The 25,427-nt window shown below is 35.5% G+C and overlaps 1 protein-coding gene across 1 annotated transcript; it reads left to right on the forward strand.

The window, feature by feature from the left end:
* Nucleotides 1-2,526: 2,526 nt before the first annotated feature.
* LOC311173713 (small ribosomal subunit protein uS5-like) lies at nucleotides 2,527-7,211 on the forward strand (the record flags this gene model as incomplete). Its single annotated transcript, XM_084237800.1, has 2 exons — nucleotides 2,527-2,538; nucleotides 6,457-7,211. 2 exons carry the CDS (start codon nucleotides 2,527-2,529, stop codon nucleotides 6,976-6,978), a joined length of 534 nt encoding a protein of 177 aa, XP_084093926.1. The 3' UTR covers nucleotides 6,979-7,211.
* Between the last annotated feature and the right edge of the window lie 18,216 nt (nucleotides 7,212-25,427).

Raw genomic sequence — 25,427 nt, forward strand, 5'->3', positions numbered from 1 at the left:
ACCCTTGACTATGATTGACAGAAAACTGTAGAGGCTGAAATTATATTGCCTGGGTTTGAATCTCAGCTCTGCTACTTACTTGTAAGACATACATGCATACATATTGGTATACATACATGTATATTGGTTTATATATATATATATGTTTTATGAACTATGTCAGAATTTTCATATCTCTGCTATTGATATCCATCTCAAGGAGTTACCATAGGATTAAGTGTATTAATACATGTAAAGCACTTAGACAAATGCCTGGCATATAGTAAATGCTTAAAAATGTTAGCTTTATTAGTCTAGTAGTTTCCTCAAATGTCTTCTAGTGAGGAGGGCTGATTTACATTTATCAGAGTCCTGGAATTTCAAGAAATAGTGAAGTAAAAGGAATGTATTTATTAAAGTTGCAGATTAAGGTTGGAAAAAATAAACTGTCACCAGGGATTTCATCCTCTATGTAGTCCCTGACCTCCCCTCCAAGGAGAATGTTGAGCTGGGCAAGGGAATTCCACATGCTTAGAATTAAAAAAGGCACCCATTGTCATTTCAGTAAAGCAGCCACCCAAGGCTGGAGGTGTTAGGGGAGGGAAGAGGAAGGAAGAACTTATTTTGGGGTAAAAAGGCAATGTTTCACCCCACACAATCATATCAGTGATTTTTATAGGATGAAACTCTTTTCTTGCTAGGCAGAGAAGCTGTGGACAATGCACTTGATACAGAAGGAACAGACAAAAGAAGACAACAGACAAAAGAAGTCTGGAAACAGCTTTTTTGGGAAAATCTTGATAGTTGAAACATAACTTGAGAAACAATAGGGGTGGAAAAGTGAGAAGGAACAGATGTGTGGGTAGGAGTAGCAGGTTGTAAATTCTTCAAAGCAGTGCTAACATCTTACAATTATCCTGAAAACAATAAGACTTTGAAGATTCCTAAGGAGAAGATAAACCTATCAGATTAGTGATGTAGAGTATCTCTGTGGTGCTACTGTGGATGAAAGAGGGCAGGACTACTGCAAAGCCTCCTGGAAGTACAGAAGTGAAGTTTCTTTGAGACATAAAATTTAAAGCCACATTGATAGTGTAAATATTATTTTAATTTTCAAAATGCAAAATGTAAGGTATAATATAATTAAATGTTTTCTTTGGGGTTATTCATATAACGAAGGACTTTTTATTCAGAGATTTTCCATTTATACTTTATATGTTTGCTTCATCCAGAGCACTATTTTATAGACATGTAAATTCAAAAGACATGCTTTCCTTTTAGCCCAAAACAAAGAGAAGTGAAAAGATCAATACAAGAAAACTGTTGTTTATTTTTTTAGTGTCAAGAAAAACGAAGTGTATATTGCCTAAAAAGAATTGCTCTATCAATCTCTACAAATGTTTCCATTCCTGTGAAAAATCAGTGTGCATTACTCAACATATGTGCCCATCAATCTCTACTAGTTTGAGCTGAGGGTTAGTCTGGTAAAATTTCCCAATAGAATAACAAGCACTAAAGTGCCACTTCCAAAATCTGACAATTTTATTTCACAAAGGTAGATTTACAGCACAAGTTTGGAATTAAAAGCAAAACAAAATCTTTATCAAAATGTAATTTATATTGAAGTAAAATGCATTAATAGTGTTTCACAGATTCCTTTTTCCCCTGAAGCTATTTGGTTTTAAAACAAAATTTAATGCTTTTTTGTTAAAAGTAGATTGCAAGTTTATAGAAAAACACTGACAATTAAAGAAAAATATAAAGGGGAAAATAAAAATTATCCATAATGACAAGACCTCATAGAAACTATCATAAATATTTCATGCACTCCTTTCCATGTACACACATATGTATATTTATCACTTATTTCTATTCATTGAAATTATTTCATGAGCAATTCTCTATAATAGTCAATATTCTCTGAAAACAGTATTTTAATGATTACATAGTATTTGACAATAAGATTATTCCATAGATTAAATTATGCAACTATTAACTTATAATTGGACAGCTAGGTTACCCTTCTAATTTTCTGATTCAAGAATTCTATTCATATCTTGTACATAAATCATGTTACACATTTACACATGTCTGGTGACTTCCTAATGATAAAATTCTCAAATTGGAATTATCCACCAATCAATGTGTAAGTTACAATTTGAAAGTTTTGACACTTTCTGCTAAGATGCTACTGTGGCAGGTTTTACTAATATGTAGTTGCACTAGGAGCACACAACTGATAGATAAAACATGGTATATAATTTATAAAGACTTTTTTAAGTGTAAAGTGGGGATGTTTTCATAATACTTATAGGACAACTATATACTGTGACTTGTTTTTCCATGTTGTATTATAGATTTTCTACTAGGGTGTTGGTCTTTATCTATTTCCATTTGCTTTGTTTATTGATATTTTGGGATGCTCAGGAATGCCCCTAAGGGGGAAATTTGGACTATTTTCCTGGCAAACTGGTTAGGCTATTGAATCCAAACTCTAAATCATGCTTCCTTTGGGAGACCATTAAGAATCTCTGGGTTAAGATTAAGATGACCAAATGTGTAAGTAACCTATTTTTATGCTTTAGTCTCTCTTCATATTGTAAATATTTTCCCAATATTTTCTGCTGGTCTTATTATATTTTTCTTGCATAAAGATATTTTATACTATGAAGTGATAAAATTACTTATTTTAAGATAAAGCCTGAAATTTTTAGAGTAGTTTACACAAATTGTATCTATTGCTCTCTATTTCCCCTCTTAGGTAAATAAAATAACCACTGATATTTCTAATATAGATGCATTGTGTTTTCTTTTGCTTTATGACTTTTGATACATTTATTTTTTTAAATGCATTTTTTTAAGATTTATTTATTTATTTTAAAACAAGAACCGGGGTATAGGCTGGATGCGCAGGAGGTTGATAGGATTCACTGGAGACAGAGCGGGGAACAGAATAGGCAGACTGACGAAATACACTGCTGAGGTGAGCAGCAGGCATGACAGAAGAGGTCTGCCGCATCATGTGAGACCCTCGCCAGCTGGCCAGGATAGAACCCTCCGGACAGCTTCACAGTGCGGAGCTCAACCACCTGCGCCACCAGGGAAGGCCCAACTTTTGATATATTTAAGTAATATTTACACTGAACCAGTATGGAAAGCTGTGTGGAGATTCCTCAACCAACTAAAGATAGAGCTTCCATATGATCCAGCAATTCCACTCCTAGGAATTTACCCAAAGGACACAGAAACATTAATTCAAAAGAGCACCTGCACCTCTATGTTTATAGCAGCACTATTTGCAATAGGTAAACTTCGGAAATAACCCAAATGCCCAAAAATAGATGACTAGATCAAGAAGATGTGGTACATATACACAATGGAATATTACTCAGCAATCAAAAAAGATAAACACATGCAATTTGCAGCAACATGGTTAGCGCTGGAAGGGATCATGCTCAGCGAAATAAGCCAGAAAGAAAAAGAAAAATACCGGATGGTCTCACTCATAGGAGGAATCTAGAAAACCTAAATAAGGGACCAGGAAAAAGAATAACTATAAGAAAGAAAAAATCAAAATCAACAACTATGAACACACTATGGGGGGGGGCGGGGAAAGGAAAGATTGGGGTCAAAATAAGGGGGTTGCAATTGTATGGCGAATATAAAAATAAAAAATTAAAAATATATTAAAATATTTATATTGAAGCTTAAATAGGACTATTATATAAGGGCCTCTTCTTCAAAATAGTTAAACACTTTTCCAACACTAAATTTTAGTGAATGTACTTACTGACATATTTAAGATCTTTACTAAAGGGATTTTACTTTCCTAAGGGGACTTTAAAATAAAGAGGGAGTGGGCAGTAAAGATAAAGAAATAGGAGGTTAGGATTCTTCAACCTGGTACTTCCCTAGAAGCTGAAAAAACAAAAATCATGTAATTTTTGCCACCTCAAAGCCTAATTTCATTCTGAGCACCTTCCCTATTCGTTTTGAAATTCATAATGTTCTTACTAACATATTTTAATGTGTATCTTAGCTTAATAAAAGTTAGAAAACAACTTTTGCTTAATCCTATTTATTGTAGTAGCACAAGATGCCTCATTAAATTGGTAATAATTTTTGCCTAATCCCATTGCTTCTCTCTAAAGAATTGAGATTCCCATCTCAATTGTGTGTTTATGGCATAAGAAAATCTCAACACTTAACAAATGTCTTTGTATAGTTACTTCCTTTGGTTCCACTGATTAATCTAACAATTATTCACTAATAATTTAAAAATGATTAGGTAAATAATCCTTCATTTTCTATTTAATTTCCTTAATTTACTCCCAAATTTAAAAAATAATTTTGGAAAGTCAAAAAAGTACCTGAAGGGTACTTATTGCAATACATTTCTAAATTAATTTACCAAAATAACAATGACATCTTCACATAATGGAATTTTTCATCTATGAATGTATGTTCAAATATTCCTAGGATAAAGTTTCCTCATAACTTGATTTGGCCCTTCATTGTTTTCAAAACAACAAAATTAGCCACTTGTATTTAAAAGAAACATCCTAAATACTTGTGACAATTAAGTAAGATTAAATACCTATAAAAGTAATATGTATACTTTATATCAAAATCCACATACACAGTTATTTGATATCATGATAGCAAAGGAACTGACAAAATTGAGAATTTGTTGCTAAGCTGATTTTAAATGTTCACAACTTGGAATCAAGAACACAAAATTAAATGTTCTTCAATTACTATTTGCTTTTATTAGAAAGTGTAATGTTATTAGCATGGACTCTATTTTTAAATTAAGGTGATTTTTTTTAAGGCCATTCCAACAAGAATTTGGGGATTGTGTCAGAACAATCATAAAGTTCACCTGAAAGAACAGTTGTGTGAGATGAATCAAAAAAATGTTGAAAAGACATATGGTTATCTGCCCAAAAGGGTAAAAAATATAGTAGTAAGTGGTGTGATGTGATACTAGTTTAGGAAATGACAGACAATGGAAATTACATTATAAATTAAATTAATTATAAAGTTAAGAAACAGGCATATAAATAATTTTAAATGCAATAAATGTCACTTGTGATTTGTTAAGACTAAATAATGTCAAAAATAGAATAGACTCATCATTGCACCAAAATAAAATTACCACTTGCTGAAATATTTTTGTATTTCTGTGAATGAAGGTAGTTGTATAGATCAGCTACAACCATATGAGCATTTATAAAAATGAGGACTGTAATTGATATGAACATTCCTCATTTTGTCTCAACATGCTTGTGTTCGTGTGTGTCAAATATCTCTTCTCTTTCATTTTCTTATCATGTAACAAAATGTGTTGACTTTGGGGTTGTATGCAGGATAGTTGTATCATGGTAAGTGGAATTACCACCTTGCTATTGATTTTGTTTGAAGATTAAGTATGATTTAAGCAAATGCACATGAGTGCCAAGTGGACAAAGGGTGGATTTGTGATATCAAATATTATGTCAACGTGACTGGATCAGGGATGTCCAGATATCTGGTTAAATGCTACTTCTGGGTGTGTGTGTGAGGCTGCTTCTGGATGAGGTTCACACTTGCCTGGACTCCTAGACTGCCTCCCCCAGTGTGGGTATCATTCCACCTGGTGAGGACCTGACTAGAACAGAAAGGAAGAAAAAGCAACAATCTTCTTTTTGTCTGTGCTAGGATATTTCATATCCTCTCCTGCTCTCAGACTGGGATTTACAATCATCAGCATCCCTAGTCTGAGGGCTTAGATTCAGACTGAATTACATCACCAGTTTCCCTGGATTTCTAGTTTATAGATTGCAATTTGTGGGACATTTCAGTCTTCATAATTATGTGAGCCAATTCCTCATAATAAATCTCCTCTTTTATCTTATTGGTTCTGTTTCTCTGAAGAACCCTAACTAATACAGACACCATAAATAGTCATTCTCTTGCATTGCTGGCAATTTGCTACAGCCTTTTTGGAAGGGAATTTGGAAATATGGTTTAAAAGCTGTTAAAAAAAAAAAAAGCCAGGCTTTTTAAGATAACAATTAACACCTAGGAAATTATCCAATAAAAGTATCTCTGGATGAATTTTCAAATTTCGCCACAGGAATAGTCATCTCAGTATAGTTTAGAAGACAAAAAAATGGACACAACTAAAATGTTTAATCATTGTGAATTTATCCTTATTTCATACTTCAAAATCATACTACGAAGGCTATTTTTTTTTTGACAGAGAAGGGTAACAGTGAATTAGTCTTTTATAGCATGAGGTTATAAAATAGTATGTACTTATGATGCCATTTTTACACATAATTTCCTGACACTTACAAATCTACATTCCTACTGAGAATGGAGTTCTATTTAAAGTCAAGGACGCAAAAGAGGAGAGAATAATGGTGGAATTCGTCTCAGAAATGAAAGCTGAGTCTATAAACACCACTGGTTCTAATAACTGTCTCCGGGCAGCGGACCAGATTCAAGGCGTTTGTGGCCATTGGGGACTACAACGGACATGTCGGTTTGGGCGTTAAATGCTCCAAGGAGGTAGCCACCGCTATCCGCGGTGCCATCATCCTGACTAAGCTCTCCATCGTCCCTGTGCGGCGAGGCTACTGGGGGAACAAGACTGGCAAGCCCCACACCGTCCCTTGCAAGGTGACTGCCCGCTGTGGCTCTGTGCTGGTGCGCCTTATCCCCGCCCCCAGGGGCACTGGCATCATATCTGCGCCTGTGCCCAAGAAGCTGTTGATGATGGCCGGTATCGATGACTGCTACACCTCGGCCAGGGGCTGTACCGCCACCCTGGGCAATTTTGCCAAGGCCACCTTTGATGCCATCTCCAAGACCTACAGCTATCTCACCCCCGACCTCTGGAAAGAGACCGTGTTCACCAAGTCTCCTTACCAGGAATTCACTGACCACCTGGTGAAGACCCACACAAGAGTCTCTGTGCAGAGAACCCAGGCGCCAGCTGTGGCCACCACATAGAAGAGTTTATACCAGGAAATAATGTGAATTACGCCCATGCAAAAAAAAAAAAAAAAAAGACTGTATATTTATTTGCTAATTGCAATTCTGTGCCAAGGACTGTGCTTGCAGTAGGATAACTCAGTTTATAAGGAGGGGGTGGTAAGAGAACTAACTATATTATAAACCTAATGAAAGAAATAAGTACACAGGGGTGAGAAGAATTACCTTTGAAATACAGAAAAGACTGCAGAACTGGGAAAAGTGATTGTTGAAAGATACTGTTTGGGAATGCTGAAAATCAGGATTTGAAGTCTAGAAAAGTAGTAAGATACTTGGAAAGGGGTCAAGGGAACTAGTTTCCAGTATGAGCGGTGATGGGAAGCATGTGTGAAGGGAAAAGATGGAAAGTATGTCATGAAGCTTAAAAAATGCATGATATGTGCTGGGTGCTAAAGGCTGAGCACCTACAGAGTACAGCTGTGGTCCCTCCATCAGCTATGCAGGGAACCACTTGTCCTGGGTTTCTTAGACTCACGAAAGGCAGGGCTGGCAATTTTTGTGTCCTGCACATCCTCTATGATCGATGGACTTTTCCAACTCCTACCTAGCAAGTTCTGGAACAAGTGTGATCTAATTCACTGTTTTTCAGTGGGTGGTCCCATAATTTCTGGCAACATAATCACTGGGGTACTTACTGAAAATACAGATTCTTGGGTCTTAACTTAAGATCACTGAATAAGAATATCTGAGACTGAAGTCACAGTTGTATTTTAACACACTTATCAGGTGATTTTTTTTTTCTCCAAATCATTCTGATCCACCACTCCATCCTCCCAACTATCCAAAGAAACTGCCAAATACACTTATACCTTCAAACAAGGGACACTGACAATTGAATCCATGGCTCTCTGTTCCCAGATGACTGGGTTTTCCACTCTACTTTCTCATTTCTGAACCAACAATTTAAATTTATTGGTTTAGGAAGCAAAGTAAAAATTTAAGTTGTGCATTGAGCAAAAATAGACATGGAAAAATACTGAAAGGAAACACAACTGTTAGCCTTTTTTCTTCACGGGGTAATAGTGTTGATTTTACAGATCTTTTTCTTTTCCCGGGTTGTGTTCTCTAAAATAAACTTATATTTTATCATTAAAAATAACACAATAATTTTACTTAACCTGGAATAAAATTGAAATGCCTAAAGCTATAAGTCACCCTCAGTGAACTCTGAAAGCCCCAGGTAAATTGTGTTTTCAAGAAAATGACAGTCTTTGTTGGCTCTGGGCTCCCAGATGGTAAAGATATGCTCAGTGATCTCTGACCTCACTTGATTTCTGAAAATGTCCTTTGATCATCAACCTTTGCCCTACATTTCCCGAAAAATTAAGTCATCAGAAACTCTGACTCAGGGACACAAGCGTTTTGGAGGTTTTCGATTTAGGGGATGAAAAATCACAGGAAGTAATAATGTCTGTTCACTCTAAAATTCTAAATCTTTTTGTGTGTGTGTGTAAAATTTTAAAGGCAGACTTTAAACCCTTTATCCAGGATTTAAAAATTGATGAGGATTAAAAAGAAATTCAGATATTCTTCTTAGATTGTGATAAAGCCAAAGTTTTAAAAGATTTTTGTTTTCTTTTGATAATGGTTTTCACTATGAGCCAAGTAGTTATTTTAAATGTTTTAATTTTATGCGATATATTCTTATTATATGCAATTTAGAAAATAAAAATAATGGTAATTATCAATAATCCCACTATATATTAACATCACAGTGTATTTTCTATAGTGTATGCATAGGCCTATAATCAATTATGTATCACTTTGATTCTTTAATTTTCTATAGTCTAGCATATATGTAGAAACATCACTGAACCAAAACATTCTCAATGTTAAAATCAGCACAGCACTAATTTGCTTCATTCAGATTATGAATCTATTTCAAATCCCCTAAAATATGCTTTTGGATTCATGACAGATTTAAATATGTAAGAGGCTCTTCCATTGTCCTATTAATAGGAAGCACCTGGCAGACACCATGAGTTGAGCGAAAAATCTTACTTACAGTCCTCATGAAGGTAATCATCTAATGGCTACATTCATATAAACAAGGTTTATTAGTAGACACTAATATCACTTTAACTAGAAAACTTAAGCTGTGATAACAGAAGAATCTGACCAATTTTTGTGAAAATCCTAATTTGAGGACTCTCCAAACTCTCTTGCCCCACTTCAGAAGCTGTAGCCCCTTCACACCCTGTATAATGTAGAAGAGAGTCATCAAGCTAGGAGACTCTTAGAAAACTTTAATTGACATGAGCATGGAAATATTTCCACATGGATCTGGATTCTCTGAACATCTGGTTACTGATAGATCACCTAGAGACACCACCATTTATTCCTCAATAAATCCGATGGCATTCAAAGATAAATCCTTCACTAAGAGAAAAAAGGTAAAATATCATGAGATAAATGATACAACAGGTAACTACTGGTAGTACCTTATAAAAAAAAAAAAACAACTGGATGATAGAAAGTTCTAGTAGTACCTAATTTTGGAAACCAGAAATAATAGTCTCAGGAAATTTGAGTTCAGTACCCCTGTTTTTTTAGGTAGGGAGCTTATGATATTTACCCCAATTTCAGTTAAAACCCTTGTAAAAACTTCCCCAAGCAGTTTTTATATTTTTTTCTTATAGTGACATATGCTCTTTATATTGAATCTTAAATTATCTATATGTAGCACCAATTAGTTCAAACTTTACAAAAGACAGAATTGATTCACAAAACAATAAGGCTGTAAAAGTGGCACTAAATTCAGTTACCATAGAAATAAACACTTTAATGAGAACCCTCACCCCCAGTCCCAGCAGGCTCTCTGACTAGACCCCATTTGTAGAACTCCACGTATGACTAAAGTGGGAGCAAAGTCTGATAATCATGTACTTGGTGGTCCTGCTCTTAAACATAAACATCCTTAATTGACTGTCACTGACGGTAGGAGGTAGGATCTAGAATCTAGGCACAACAGCATAAGCAGCTTGCAAAGAATAACAAAAGCCACATTTCCCATTTAGGAGTACTCCAAAATGACCCAAAGTATAATACATGCAAAATCTTCACCCTGGGGCCTCCCTGGTGGCTCAGTAGTTTGAGCACAGTGCTGTGAAGCTGTCTGCAGCCTTTGCAACACTCATTCCATTCCTGGCTGGCCAGGGAGATACCCACATGGTGCAGCAGACCTCTCCTATAGCACCCGCTACTTCCCTCAGCAGTGTATTTCATCAGTCTGCTTGTTGTGCTCCCCACTCTGTTGCTGGTGAATCTTCTCACCCTCCTGTGCCTGTCCTGTACCTCAGCTCTTGTATAAAAATAAATAAATCTTTAAAAAAAAATTCACCCCCATATCCCTTAATTTAAAGGAGAAAACAAGAAGACAAAAAAGAATGAAAAGGAGGAGGAAGAAGTAAAGGAAGTAGAAGAGAACAGACAAAACAGGAAGGAAAAAAGAATAAAAAAGGACTTGTCAAAAATCCTACTTTTTCTATAGTGACCAAAATGCCTGGCCATTATTAATCTTTAGTTTCAGAAACACTTTTATTGTAGATCTTATTTCTCCTTTTTTATACAAGTGTTAAAGCACCCTGCCACATGCCCTATTATTAGTATGCTTTGCTTCTACACCTCAAAAACCAACATTGTACAATCCTTTGAGGACTTTATTTTTTTTTTATTTTTCATTTTATTTATTTATACAAGCACTGGGTACAGTCAGAAGTGCGGGAGGGTGAGAGAATTCACCAGAGCCAGAATGGGGAGCAGAAAAGACAGACTGACGAAATACACTGCTGAGGGGAGCAGCGGGCACGGCAGGAGAGCTCTGTAGTGCCATGTGGGACCCTCACCAGTGGCCGGGGATCAAACTGGCGCTGCAGAGTCTGTGGGCAGCTTCGCAGCCCAGTGCTCGACCGCTGTGTCACAGGGGAGGCCCCCTTTGAGGACTTTAAACTCCATTAATAATTTATAATAAAATGTTCTATTTCCAAGATCAGTGACACAAATAAGGTTCCTAGATGGAAAGCAGCCAGTCAAAGGCAAAACATGATGAGACAAAAAAGACTGAACTTGATTCACTGCTTTGAAGACATCCAAATGTTTGGCTTGGATCAGACTCTTTATCAACTTGCCTTTCAGAACATTAAATTTCTTATTAAATTGATAACTTGACTCTAATTTCTCATAGAACTTCATTATAACTTACTCATTTTAGTACTAGTCAAATATTCACCTCATTTTATATACACTCTATTGAGACTGAATAGCAGATGCCTTCTGAATACTGGATACATAGCCAAATGAGACAGACATCAAAATTTTTCATGTAGGCACTTCAGATCAGATGATCTCATAAGTTTTATCGATGGTCCAACACTTACTTTGCAGTGTCAAGATTTAGGACAATTTCTATAAGTTCATGTATACTTTCATGTGTTGTTGGTGTTCCCATGAATCATAACAAAGAAGGTAAAGCTGATTAAACAAACAAATCTTAAAAAAAAAAAAAGATAGTACCAAAGGTAAATGAGAATTACTTATAGCTGCTTGTCTGAATATAAGAACTGGGGTACAGGCCAGAGGTGTGGGGGGGAGAGGGTGAGAGGATTCACTAGAGACAGAATGGGGAGCAGAACGGGCAGATTGACTGAAATACACTGCTGAGGGGAGCACCAGGCAAGTCAGGTGAGGTCTGCTGTGCCATGTGGGTCACCTCCCTGGCCAGGGATCAAACTCATGCTGCAGTGGCTGTGGATTGCTTCATAGTGCTGTATCTTAACCCCTTGTGCCACCAGGGAGGTCCCCCGTTGGTACTATCATGAAATTTTTTTTTTTCTAATAAGAAGGACAAGTAAAAAAGATAAAATGCAAGTCAAGTCCCCCACTGGGCAGAGATTTTGTTCTGTTTTTATTCACTAATATATCCTACTCTTTAGGACAGTACTTAGGAGAGTAGATACTAAATAAATGAATAGAAATTTCACATTACTTACTATTTTTCTATATGTTTAATTGCAGTTTGATTTTTTCCACCATGACTACATTTTTCTTTTTATTCTCCATGGTAACTACACGTCTGCCACAGAGAAATAAAGGAATTCTATACTCACAATTTGTGATTTACAATTATAAAAATTAATTCCATTTTTATAAAAACCTCTTCTCATCTGAGTTCATCATGTCAGAAAATCCCTTAGCCAAAGAACATATCCAACAAAACTTCTATCAAGAGAACAATTCATATTTGTAAACTTTCTTATTAAAATAATCATTCATGCTATATCTTTGTTTACAAAATCACAACCAATCAAAAGCAACAAACAACAACAAAACTGGTTTCCAATCTCAAAGGGAATGCCATACTCTTTCAAAATGATCTGAACTCACTTTTCAGCAATCTTGTACAACTGTGGACTCATCTGGACACAAAGGCATAGCCAATTATTAAAGTAGTTTATGAAAACAAAAGAAAAAGCCAAATCCACTTTTGGAAATCTATTAGAAAAAAATTTTAATGGTTAAAACTAGTTAATGATAATTTTAGGAACATGCATATTTGAGTAGGAATATCAACTTAATTACCTTTGTCAATCAAAGTCTTACTTGCACCTTAATTAATACTGATTAGTTGATGAAATAGCTATCATTAACTATGTATACTTTCCATTATATGATACAACACCTAGAGATAATTTCTTTTGAACAAAGATTATGAATGCCTACAAAAATGACTATAAGAAAAAAAATCTCATGTTAATTTTCACAAAGAACAAAATATACATGTATGTAATTAGAACTTTTATTCTGAAAAATAAATTCTAAACTTCTATTTCCAGGTTAAGAAGTTAAGAATTTTTCTCCCTTGAAAATAAGGAAATGTGACTTGGAAAATACCTGAACTTTCAACCCCATGGTAGAAATATTTATCGTTTTAAGTAATGAATTCTCTTAAAATCTCTTGCATGAATTATTTAGATCACTGTTTCCCAAATGTGACTACATGTCAGAATCTTTTGGGATGTTTTTAATAATATAGATCTCAGGATTCCTGCATAGATCTATGAAGTTAAAACCTTTGAGGAGGGAGCTCAGAAATTCATTATTTCAAAAAAGGATTTTCTCCATGTGATTCTGAAGTTGCACCCAAGCTTGGGAAAAAATATTGTAGATGGTTATAAATTTCCTACCATCATTTACTATCCCCTCTCATCCTCCATAGATTGCAAGAAGCAAATCTTTACAAAAGCCAATTATCAAGTTTTCAGAGTTTGAGTGATCTGACTTTATAGACCATTCATAAAGGAATACAATATTTATTTTGGAGGGTCGTGTGGGCAATCAAAGACATACTCTTTCATCACCCATAGCTATTTTGACTGTGATCCTGAAGGAGGAAGTTAGGAAATGGGTATAGGCGGTCAATTAGGAACAAACCCTACATCTGTTTATCAGCTTGATTGAGAAACAATTGCAGACCATTAGGGTGTCCCCCCCAGTTCAGTTACAAGTGGATTGTTCAGAACATCAACATAACAGCACAGCAGCAATGAAATAAAGCTAGTTTCCACAAAAGGTAGGCTGGGTATTGTGGGGCAACTCAGCGGGCCTCAGTAGCCTAAGGAGACCCCCACAGCCCCCCATCAATCGGCAAGAGACACAACTCAGAGACACCAAACAGCCAAAACCCCTTTCCTTACCCACTATATCTATATAAGCACCTGCTTTTTGTCACCTCAATCGGCTACCCACTTGAGACCCCTCTCTGCTCAGAGAGCTTTCCTGTTCTTCTTCCAACCTATCAATAATTCTCTTGCTTTTCTGTAACTTTGGTCTCAATGTTGAATTCTTTCCTTGCTGAACACGAGAACTGAGAAAGAACCCACCTGGGGTCCTCGGACTTGGGACAGACTTCCAAAACCCAGATTCAATACCAATTCAGAAGTGTGGCTTCTTATCACGTGTGTGTGTGTGTGTGTAAGGATTTTAAATATGAACCCAAATAACAAGATCTGATACTAAGTTGCCAATTTAGACGTGTGACCTGTTATTTCTCATACATCAGCAACTCTTTCTAATGTCCCCAACTGTAAAAAGAGTTAGTGATTTACCAGTGATAAACAAGTCCCTTGAACCATATGAAATTCCAGCTGTGAGACAGAGAACTGAAGGTCATTTTTGTAGACTTCACCCCCCCCCAACCCCTCCAGATATCAGAATCTGAAATAAGCACTTGAATGTAGGTACCTTGATTTGGGAAGTAATCCCAGGGGAAAAAGTCAGGCTTCAAGGTCACATGTAGAAGGAGGTAAGTCAATAGAAGGAGTGTTCTTGAGTTGGTCACTGTTGTAGGCTGAGGCTGGATTCTGCTTGGATTGGCTGAGGAATAAGCAGAAAATTACCTCATAATTGCTAACTGGAAAGACAAAAGAGGGGGTCATTCATGCACCAGCTCCCACCTCCCATTTAGTTAGTTAAGGATTGTCTCATCAAATGGTTATTCTCTAATTTTCTCATGTGTCATACAATTCCCACAAACTTCCCACATACAATGTCAGAAAAGACCTGCATTACAAAGCAGAACAAATGCAGACAGTCAGGAGAGGTGTTCTGAGGTTACATAGAATTGTCTGAAGCTGGCTGATAAAATTGTGGCTGGATTAAAAAGTAGACCAAGAAGACCAGAACTAAGGCACAAAGGCTATCACATACAGTCATACATGTATCACATATCAGAAGGCTGCAGTTCTGCAGTGAGTTTGCAATTAAAAATCTGAGGTTCCAAAGCTAAACTCTTATTTATGTATTGAAATATTTCCTGAGTTCTCTAGATTAACAGAAATCAAAGTAGTTATGCTTATTACATACTGATACAATGGAGTCTCTATACAATGTCAGTTCCCTTGCCCCCTAACACATTTGCCTGATAGCTACTATCTACCATGCTTTTGGAAGATAGGCCTTACACCTCATCATCCCTCCTCCTGAACATTTCTCAATGATGAACCTCCTATGCTTGGCATACTGCCATGACCACTACACACTGTGAAGGTCAAGGCCTCATTACATTCCCCAAAACAGTTTTACCTTTGAATTCACCATCATTTCTAATTCTACTGTTTGGAATTGTCTCTGAATGAGGACCATGTTCCTGTGGCCATTTACTCTGTCTGCATTTGACCTGTGATCCTGTTAGCTCTCTGCTGTCTTACAGTCAGTCTGTCTCTTTATTCCCCAAAAGGCAAACGTCAGCACTTGGAAATATGTAGCTTGATCCTTTGCTGGGAGAGTTGTTGTTTCAGGAAATTGTGTCTTGTATATTTGTTCTGGGTGGAGGGATCCAATATTTCATAGTAACAGAATGATTAGATTCACTAGTGCATTTGAGGTACTACATATTACTGCTCAAGAATTCATCAAATTGAGTCTGATATGAAATAATCATTTTATCACCCTTCTTTTTGTAGCTCACATAATACCCCACCTCTAATCCAACTCTAATCATATTAATTATGACAGTGTTTATGTGGCAATGGGCAGAAAGTGACTCTAAGGCTTTAAAACAAGAGGTGACTCTAAGTCTCTAAAACAGGAATAAATTTTACCTCACATAACTGAGAAATTAAGAGCATATTTGACTTCAAATAAGGGTTTCCCTGATGTTCAATAAGGCTCTGCTACCACAGTGTTAAACTCATTTCTGCAGACCTTCACCCCCACTGAGCAGTTATGAGATGACTACAGCAGTTCCAGTCTCTGCATGTTTTAGTATAGTGGAGAAAAAAGATTGAGACTATTTCTGAGGATTCACTGTGAAAGTTTAATTGAGACTCATTGAGTCTAATTGGCTTATGCATATGTATTGGACTGTTATGGATTGAATTCTGCCCTCTTCAGATTCATAAGTAAAAGTCCTAGCCCCCATTATCCAGGAATGTCACCCTAGTTGGAAACAGGGTCATTGCAAGTATAAATAGTTAAGATGAGGTAAGGGGAGGAGGGTGGGTCCCTAGTACATCATGACAGATGTCCTTTAAAAGGGGGAAAATTATGGATAGATAGGCACATAGAGAATGCCAAGTGAAAATGTAAGCAGAGATCCTGGTGATGAGGCAGAATCCAAAAACTCCAAAGAATGCTTAGCAAATCACCAGAAGATAAGAAAGAGATGTGCAACAGATTCTCTTTCACAACTTCCAGAAGGAACTCTGCTGACACCTTGACCTTGGATCTGTTAAGACAATAGCTTTCAGTTGTTTAAGCCACCTAGTTTGTGGTATTTTGTTTTAGCACTACTAGGCTAATCGCTTTGGTCACATGAAAGCAATACTCTGGCCAGAACTGAACCATGTGCACACCCAAACATCAGAAATGGAATGACACCACTGGAACAGACTGAGAGAAGGGGCAATTCTCAAAGTTTAGGTTGGAGTTGGAAGATAAATGGAAGCTGGATAGAAAAAACGTTAGCTGTCAACTCTGTGGTTCCTTATCTTTTCTTAAATTCAGAGTCAACAAAGTTCATGTCTTCATTTATCCATGTGATAAATCTTTATCTTCTTTCAGTCCTTCAACCACACCCAATATTTTCTTTCTGATCACAGCTAAGTGTTTCCCAGGAATTTTAGGAACACTGACTATGTTCATTATTTCTTTCCCAGGTTGAAGGTATTAATGGAAGCAATGAAAATATAAGATCTCTGGTACATAATTACATAATTACTGATATCTCAGTAATCGGAATATTTGATCAAGCTATTCTATTTTTTGTCAAATTGCATGATTCTTTTGCTATACTAATATACCAAAGTAGAAAGAGGACTATATATAAACTCCATGAAAAGATAAACTTTGGTACAATAGGTAAAAAAATACTGAAAAGAAAAGCAGTTTTCAGGTTGAGAAAAATTCTGTGCAGCAATAATAATATGTAAGAATCATGGAATTGTGCTTCAGAGGGAGAGCTGAAGTTACGGCTGACATTATCAATGTATGTTGAGATAATAAAGGTTGAGCCATTGGTGTATATATATTCATGAAATGGGCTATTAACATTTGGTTTGTTTTATATTTAACTCTGTAGGGTCTACTAATTTACAATTAAATTAAAAAATCCACTAGGACTAATGAGCTAATAATTGCAAAGAACTCTGAGCGTGGATAAAAGGCACCAAGGGACGACAAACTACTATTTGTGAAAATCGAAACATCTGAGACTTTAATTACATCCCTTGCTAGAACTGACTTGTAATCAGTTATGGGGACTTGCTCATTAATGCTCTACTATGGGATTCCTAAATAACATATTGAAAGTCTTTTCAGTTATCAAATTTGAATATAGTGGAGAGCAAGCATTTTCTGATAATTCTGTCTCAATACAGCAGGTTTCCTTTTTGCACTGAAATTGAAAGGATTTTAATTAATCCTACAGTACAACACATTTTTGCAGTGCCAGAATTTTCATTTCAGTTTTTAAATTGGCCAGTGGGTATATGTTTGAAGGGTGTTATGTCTAGGATAGGGGGAAAGGAATAAATAATTTCTTCAAGTCTCTATGTAGAGAATTATGGGATTAGGTGCAGTGAAATGGAAACTCAGATATTTGGTTTTCACTGCTGGAACTCTGATCTTGCCCAAAAAAGTATTGAAGAATGTGCCAAAATATCTCCAAATATATTTGTCAATCCAATGTTTTGTAAAATATAGGAATCAGTAACATGTATGTGTACCCATAGCCTCTAACTTGAAAAAGTTTAAATCTACTGAAAAATGTAAATAATACAATGAACGTCCTTAAATCCTTTGATTCCTGCATGCTGCATGTGTATTTTTATCCATTTTGTGACAGTTTTAATCTAATATTTGTTTATATTTAATAGTTACATTGGAAAATGTAAATTCATAATCTTCAAGTGATGAGAATTTAAATGTTATTTTCAACTTACCTACATAATCTAATACTATGATTATATACCATATAAATTTAAGAAGCCATAGTAAAACATCCTGGAAGACCATTTTATGGTTATTTGAAAATAACATTATGGAGCTATTAAAATTCTCAAATTTCATGTTATGCATTTGAATCTTCATGCAGAGTGAAGATCTGTGATCAGTTGTGAGCTATAAACACCCCAAAAATAGTAACAATATGAGACTTTTTCTTACACCACCGGCAGGAAATCCAGGGTTATCTTGACCCCAGATGTCATTAGAATGTTCCCATCTCTCTGTTATCCTTGCCCTGTATAAAAGGTCACATGGTCTTCAGAAATATGGTCCAATCATCAAATCCCCATTCCAGTGAGGCATGTTTGCTCAGCTAAAGGAGTTTCTTCCTTTTTCAAAATCCCAATACAATCAAGGACTTTGAGTTATATGTCAATAGGTGGAACTAAGTTACATGGCCATGTCAATCAGTATGCAAAGCCAGGGAATGTAGTCTTTTCCTGGGTATAGTGACTTTTCCAACAAAATTGAGTGTTGAATACAAGATCATTTTCTATATCATTAAGAAACAAAGAAAAGCTCATGCCAATGAAACCATGGTATGATTTTCTTTCCACTTAGAATATTTCATAGTCATTGAAAGAAAATATAAAAATTATTTCATACTGAGAAAATTATCACTTGTCATGACTTTGAGTTTAGGATATTGTACCTTTTATTTCATAGTAAATTGTAACAATTTTTTAAAGACCTCAAAAAAAAGCAATTAAATTCAACACAAATGGGATTGACAACACACTTAATTCCATTGATATGATCACAAAATGAATGGTACCGACCAAATTCACACAAGATCAGGTGCCAACTGTGGCATGCTGTCTCTTGGCCAACAGTTATGGCAAGACATCAAAAATGGCAATAATATAGAACAAAACCAGGTTTGTCCTGGAACCAGTCAGTATGGCACATGCTAATTAACTAGGGTGCTTTTGGATGTCAGTGGTGTGGGCAACATGACTACTTGCTCTGTATTATAGAAACTTTAGATTTAATTCAGATTATTCTTATAAAGGAGGTTGGTGGTATTTTCATCCAAGTATCTAAGAGTTAAATGTAAAGTAAAAAATCTAGAAACTAGAAATGCATTTTAGATTTCATAAACAGAATTGAGGGACAAAACGCACACTGGGTTGTTGGGAAAGAAAAGCAGGAAAATCAGACAGCAGAGCTAAAGAGATAATTTGTTCAATGAAACCTTGAAGATATAAGGCACTAGAAGGAAAGTGCATTCAGGCATTGAAATTGTAACTGCAATCATCATGGTGTACATAATTAAGCTGAGTGTTCAGGGCAAGGAGGCTGATAGGAAGATAACTAGCTTAGACTTTAGTTTGATCTTGCATGCTTTTCATCAGTATATTTAAGATCATGTAACACATCACCTAACAGAGTATGTAGCACATGTAGTGTTCAAAATCGTTTATTGTATTGAATAATAAAACTGAATTTTTTTTTATTGGGATAAGGAGTTGAGAAATGTTCCCAAGATATTCATAAACATTCTGCATTTTGCTGAATTGGTTAAATGGAAGTTCCCCTCAGAGATTAGTGTTTTGGTGGTAAGAGGGTCGCTTAGGTTATTCTCTGACTCTGGAACCTAGGTAGAAACTAGTATGCAGGAATCAGACATGTCTATCAAAACAAAATAGAGGCTGACTTAAATATTACATGCTGAAAGGATATTTTTGTTGTCTATATACTTACAAGACAGGATGGGATATACTGTCAGTAAATATGATTCTGAATTTATAGCAGATATTCAATCACATTTATTTATCAGATCTGAATCAGATACTAACAGAAGAGACTGTTAGACTATAAAAAGAAATTAATTTAATGACTAAGTCTTCTGTGCTTTACTCCAGATCCACAAAATCAGCATCTCTGAAGCTCTGACTTCAGCATGTATAACTTAAAAATCCACCAGCATGTTTCTGATATGATATGATTGGCATGCTCTAGAGTCAGTCATTTCTAGAGTTCCTTTCAACTCTGAAATTGTCTACTTTCCATTCATCATGCATTGAATGAACTGACAGTTTTTTACTAGCAGCTGTCAACTCTCATTTCTCCTTAAAAAACAGAGGACCATGAGAACCTCATAAACCTTAGATAGACTCAGGCTTATGAAATTCTAGAGCCAACTAAAACTCCAGAGATACAGAATCTGAAAAATTCTCCAGAGTATAGGAGAAGAGCAAGAGTGTTCCAGTATTATAATGTTGATATTTATATTTCTAGTATCTCCAACTGTTTGCTTTGTATTCTTCTGCAACAGAAGAACTTTATTACAATCACAGTGATCGCTCTGCCATAAGATGAAGGATGATCTAGAGACCACCAAACTACTTCCATGGTGATGAACCAAATACTGCATATGAGGAGTAACTATCACATTAAGGAAGACAGAATAACTATCTGTGGGTCACTCTATGCAAGAAAAAATAATACATCAAACAATATGTATATTAACATACCAAATAATATATTAAGATATTAAATATTAATTATATAGTGATGTTTTGATACTCAGCCCATATGGTCTATGAGGAATCTTCTATTTGAAGAGATGCTGTAGTGGATTTAATAACAGAGAGTTATATTAAGGAATCAAGAACTAAATATTGATATATCTGCTGTCAATGGAAGCAAAGTCAGGTATGTCCTGTCAGTCTTCTGTATAATTGGTCATATAATAAAACAAGGTGGTGTTTCCAAATTAGAAGCCTTCAACTTTGGAAACTGTGAAAAGAGATTGCATGTATGTTAGACATTCACTCTGGCTGTAGTAAAGGTAATGAAAGAGAGTTATACACTTAGATTTCCCAATAAAATGAACTAAATATGCGACACAGATTCTTAAAGCTAACAGGGCCTTTATAGATCTTATAGTTTCTAAAGAATGAGTAGGAAATTGCCAGGAGGAAAATCAAAATCAGGGCTTCTGGCAGATTTAAAATTTCAATCCACATGCAAACACAGCACATTAGGAAACAGCAAGGTGTGAAAGATATGGGGAGTATTTTTGCTGAGATTTATAGAAATAAATGCTGAAATGAATTGGATTGTTGCTTCCCTTAAGCATCCCTCCCTGCAGAATTATATTTTATTCTCTATTAGTATCTTCCTTGTATACATTCATCCCTTCCTGTGACCAACAAAATGAAAGTAAACATTACTATTAAATCAATGTACAGTACACTACATATATTTTCTCTTTATTGTATACCCAGATTGAATTTACTTCTTCAATCTGGTTCTCAAATAAAAATAATCTGAGGCTGAGCTTCAGTCATCCTGCTAATGGCATGTATCATGAGAGGAAATAAATCTTTGTTACTTTAAGTCACTGAGATTTGGGGTAGGTGTAGAATTTGTTTCTGTTGCATAATACCACTTAAGGTGACTAATACAAAGTGCTTCATAAATCAGTTTAGGAGACAGATTTCATAAAGAAGTTTGTGAGGGCTCACTAAATGTTTTTAAACTGAGGAGCAAAATGGATAGGTGACTGTTAACTATGAGGGGTTATGAAAGATAACAAAGCAATAGATTGGGAAGGGGCACTTGTACTATTAGCAAGTCCTGTATAAGTGTGCCCCTCAATCTGTGGTATCATTCTTCAATTTGGCATGTTTCTAAACACTGCCATCTAAAGACACAAGAAATAACTCAGAAAACACATCAGAGTACATGTAGGAGAATAGTATATTTTAATGCCTCACCATGCTCTTAACCACCCCACTACAATTATTAGTAAAGGAAAATTTATTCTTTGTTAATTACTGCATTTATTAATATTAAAGAATCAAACAGATTCAAAATGATTATCTTTCCTCAAAGCTTTTCTGAAAAAAAATTTAAGTCACTGGAAACTCTTTTAAAGATTGAGGCTAGAATATCTGCTCTTATAATTAACATTGTCCAGCTTATAGCTGTTAATGTCGAAGAAAGACAGCAATTATCTTATGCACAGGTTACTATGTTCAGTTTGCCAGGTTCTGATGGAAAACCACACAGTCATTGTGGTGTAATAATTTGAATATTGATACTGTCCATCATTTATCAAAGGGATTCACTGGAAAAAAAAACGAAAGGAATTTTCACACACACACAAATCTATATACTAGGATAGATATTTATTTGAAGGATTAGAAGATACTCAGGAATAGTTGCCTGGACATTTCAAAAATTGTGGGTGTTTAGAAGTTGTACAGCCCAAATATTTGGATATATGGTAGAAGTTTTCCAGTTTTCTGAACATGGAGAATTTTATTTGGGAAAAAGTATTATTCAAAAATCATGAGGAAAGCATACTCTAAAAGAAGAGTGGGAAGCAAAGTCATTTACAGCCAGATTGATTGTCTAGTCTCATTAAGTTCACCAGAGGAATCTGTAATGAAAGTCTCCCTGTGCCTTGTTTAACTGGTCTTAAAGGCTTAGGGACATCTTTAGCTCAAATCAGAGCAATCTAAGAGGAAATTTCTCAAATTGCAAAATAGGGAGCTAGAAATCAAGAAAGTTCTACCTTTTGTTGAACACATGCAGAAATGCAAAAGTCTGAACAGTTTCTTTTTAGTGACTTTTTAGAAAGGCATGTTTAAAACAGCTTATTATGCACTTTTTAAAGCATGTCTTCCAAATAATTATAAATTATAATGTAACTTCCATTTCTTCTCATCTGAATGCAGACTACTTTCCCAGGAGAGTTTCCCATGTTAGAGCTATGATTGACCCTTAATTCTCTTAATGACAAGGAAAAAAACCAATGTGGAACTCTTAGGGGCAACTGAAATGATTCAGCCAAGAAAACTGTTGTTTCTTGTTTATTCAGTTTTCAACCTTCAAGGCACAGGACTGAAAATAATCCCCAAAGAAGAAGCTTAAGATAATGGTAGAAAAGAGTTCATGTAACATCTATTGGTCAAACTCATTAAGGAACTAAAGAAATCACAAGGCTTGGTGATAAAAGGAAATGTGCTCAGTAGGAAAAAAAGGAGGAAAAGCAGAGGACATCTCTGAAGTAAGGCAGGAGAAATGAGCCCATTCCTAAAGAAATTAGTGGAGATAATTCGGCAGAGGTAAGTTAGTGAAACAAATAGTTGTGATGGGCCTAGATAACTCACTGATCAGATATCTTCAGTGAATAAATTGAAGTCATTATTTTAAAAGACAGTCTTTCAGGGATTTAGATACTTTTAGGATCTCTGTTAACAACTGAACTGTCTATGTATGGTCTCTAAAAATGTGATCCCTAAACATATCTAAATCCTAAATAAGGACTATAAAATATAAACATTCTGGTCTTCTTCTGAGTGAGGGAGAATTTTTAATGCCTAAATAACTTCAAGCATGTCCATCAGGCTTTTTTTTTTTTCCTTTCCTGCATTGAAATTCTAATAGAAAATTTGGCTCTTAAGGGGTCTTGAACCTGTCAACATGTATCTTATCGGTACCACACTAACAAATGGCACCACTGGAGCTGCACTAGCACCTTAGCATCTGGATAGGAGCTGCACCATCAGCTCTTTGGGTCTCAGGTCTCTGAGCACTAAGCCACCAGTGCTCCTGGGTCTTCAGGTCACCCACTCTCCCTGACATCTTGGGGCTTTCCTACTTTCATAGTCGCTTGAGCCAATGCCATATAATAAACGTCCATAACCCATATAATCTCTTTATATAAATTATAAAAAGATTTACCAAAGACATTCCAGATTTATTAAAAAGAAAAGTGTAGAGCCTCACTTGACCATAGGATGGACTCTGACATAGTCTATCTCCATTTAGACCTCAATGGAATAGAATTACAACTTGCATTATTACTTTCTGTCAGAAATGACTAGAAAGAATTTTTTGCTCCTCAAAGGAAAATGTGGGGGAAACAATCCTATTAAGGATGAGCACACTAGTGGACACATAAAGGCACAAATATCAGGTTATTTTAACTCTATCACATTAGACATTTGTAGTGGACTCATCTTCTGCCTGGTTTATGTTGATATAGAATTGGCCCCTGATACTCAAGTTTTAGCTCTGACTGGCAGTGTTTTTTCTATATTATCCCATCCCTTCTCACCTCCCTTGTTCAAAGATTTTTTTTTTCCAGCCAAGTTTCTAAAATTTGGGTTGAATTAAACAGATAGACGTGGTAAGCAGCATCTGACATGGCTCCCAACAATCTTTGTCCTTATATTCATATTACTGTACAGTACTCTCCCCTTGCTTGAAGGCTGGACCTAATAATAGAACAGTGCAAAAGTGATGGAATAATAAGATGCCCCTCCTGTGATTAGGTTATAAGAAAACGGATTTCTGTATTGCTGATACTGACTTATTGCCCACTAAGCTGGCATGCTTTGATGAAGCAAGCTGTCATGTTAGAAAGGTTTATGTAGCAAAAACTGAGGGTAGCCTCTGGCCCACAGTCAGCAAGGACAGAAGCCCAATAACTCACGTGGTACTAAATGTTGCCAACAATCACATGAGTGAGCCTGGAAGCAGATTTTCCCTGGTTGAAACGAGATGACTACAGATTCCTGATTCAAGACATAATTCAATTACATCTGGATTTCTGACTCAGAAATTGTGAGAAATAAATGTCCTAGTTTTAAGTCACTGACTTCTAAGGCATTTTCTTTGCAGCAATAGGGTAACTATTGCACTGGGGTTTTTTTGTTGTTGTTGTTTAGCGATGAATCGCAGAGGTAGCATTCTAGAGTAGATCTTGCTCTCATGCTGTTGGGGTCCTCAAGGTACCTCTGTTCCTTCCAGACATTTATTTTTTCAAATTCCTTTCATCTTTTAAGATTTTTCATCTTCTTTCTAATATATTCATTAGACAGTTTTAATTTATCGATTATCATCTAAAATGTCTTTAGCTGTTCTTGTTTATTTTAATTCCTTGCTACATTTTTTAGCATTTCTACTCCTGTAATTTTAAAAAAGATTCAATAAAATTGATTATTTTCCATTTTGTTACTCTGAGATCAAAAATTCAATCTACGAAACTAAACTTCTGTTCCATATCTATATTTTTTCAAATAAACCTATAAATGTAATTTATGGATTCCTATTATATGTAGGTCTTATGTTTTGCTAATATCATATCAAAAAATGAAATCCTTACCCACCTATTTTATCAGAATTGCTAATAGATAAAAAGATAACTATAATCGGCAGATAAGGAAGAGGCTTACAAGAGAAAATTTGCTTGCATTTTATAATACTAACAGAAATTTAAGGAGTAGGGAAATTCACTTATAGAAGGTTTTGATCTAGCAGTTAAAACATGAGCTTTGGGAAGTAGAAAAAGGAAGGAAGACATTCAAACTCAGCATACATTAGTTTTACACACAGTCAAGGAGAAATTGATCAAATTAAGAAGTACACTGAACTGTTAAAAATCT

The sequence above is a fragment of the Talpa europaea genome, assembly GCF_964194135.1.
Source record: "Talpa europaea genome assembly, chromosome: 7".
NCBI lineage: Eukaryota > Metazoa > Chordata > Mammalia > Eulipotyphla > Talpidae > Talpa > Talpa europaea.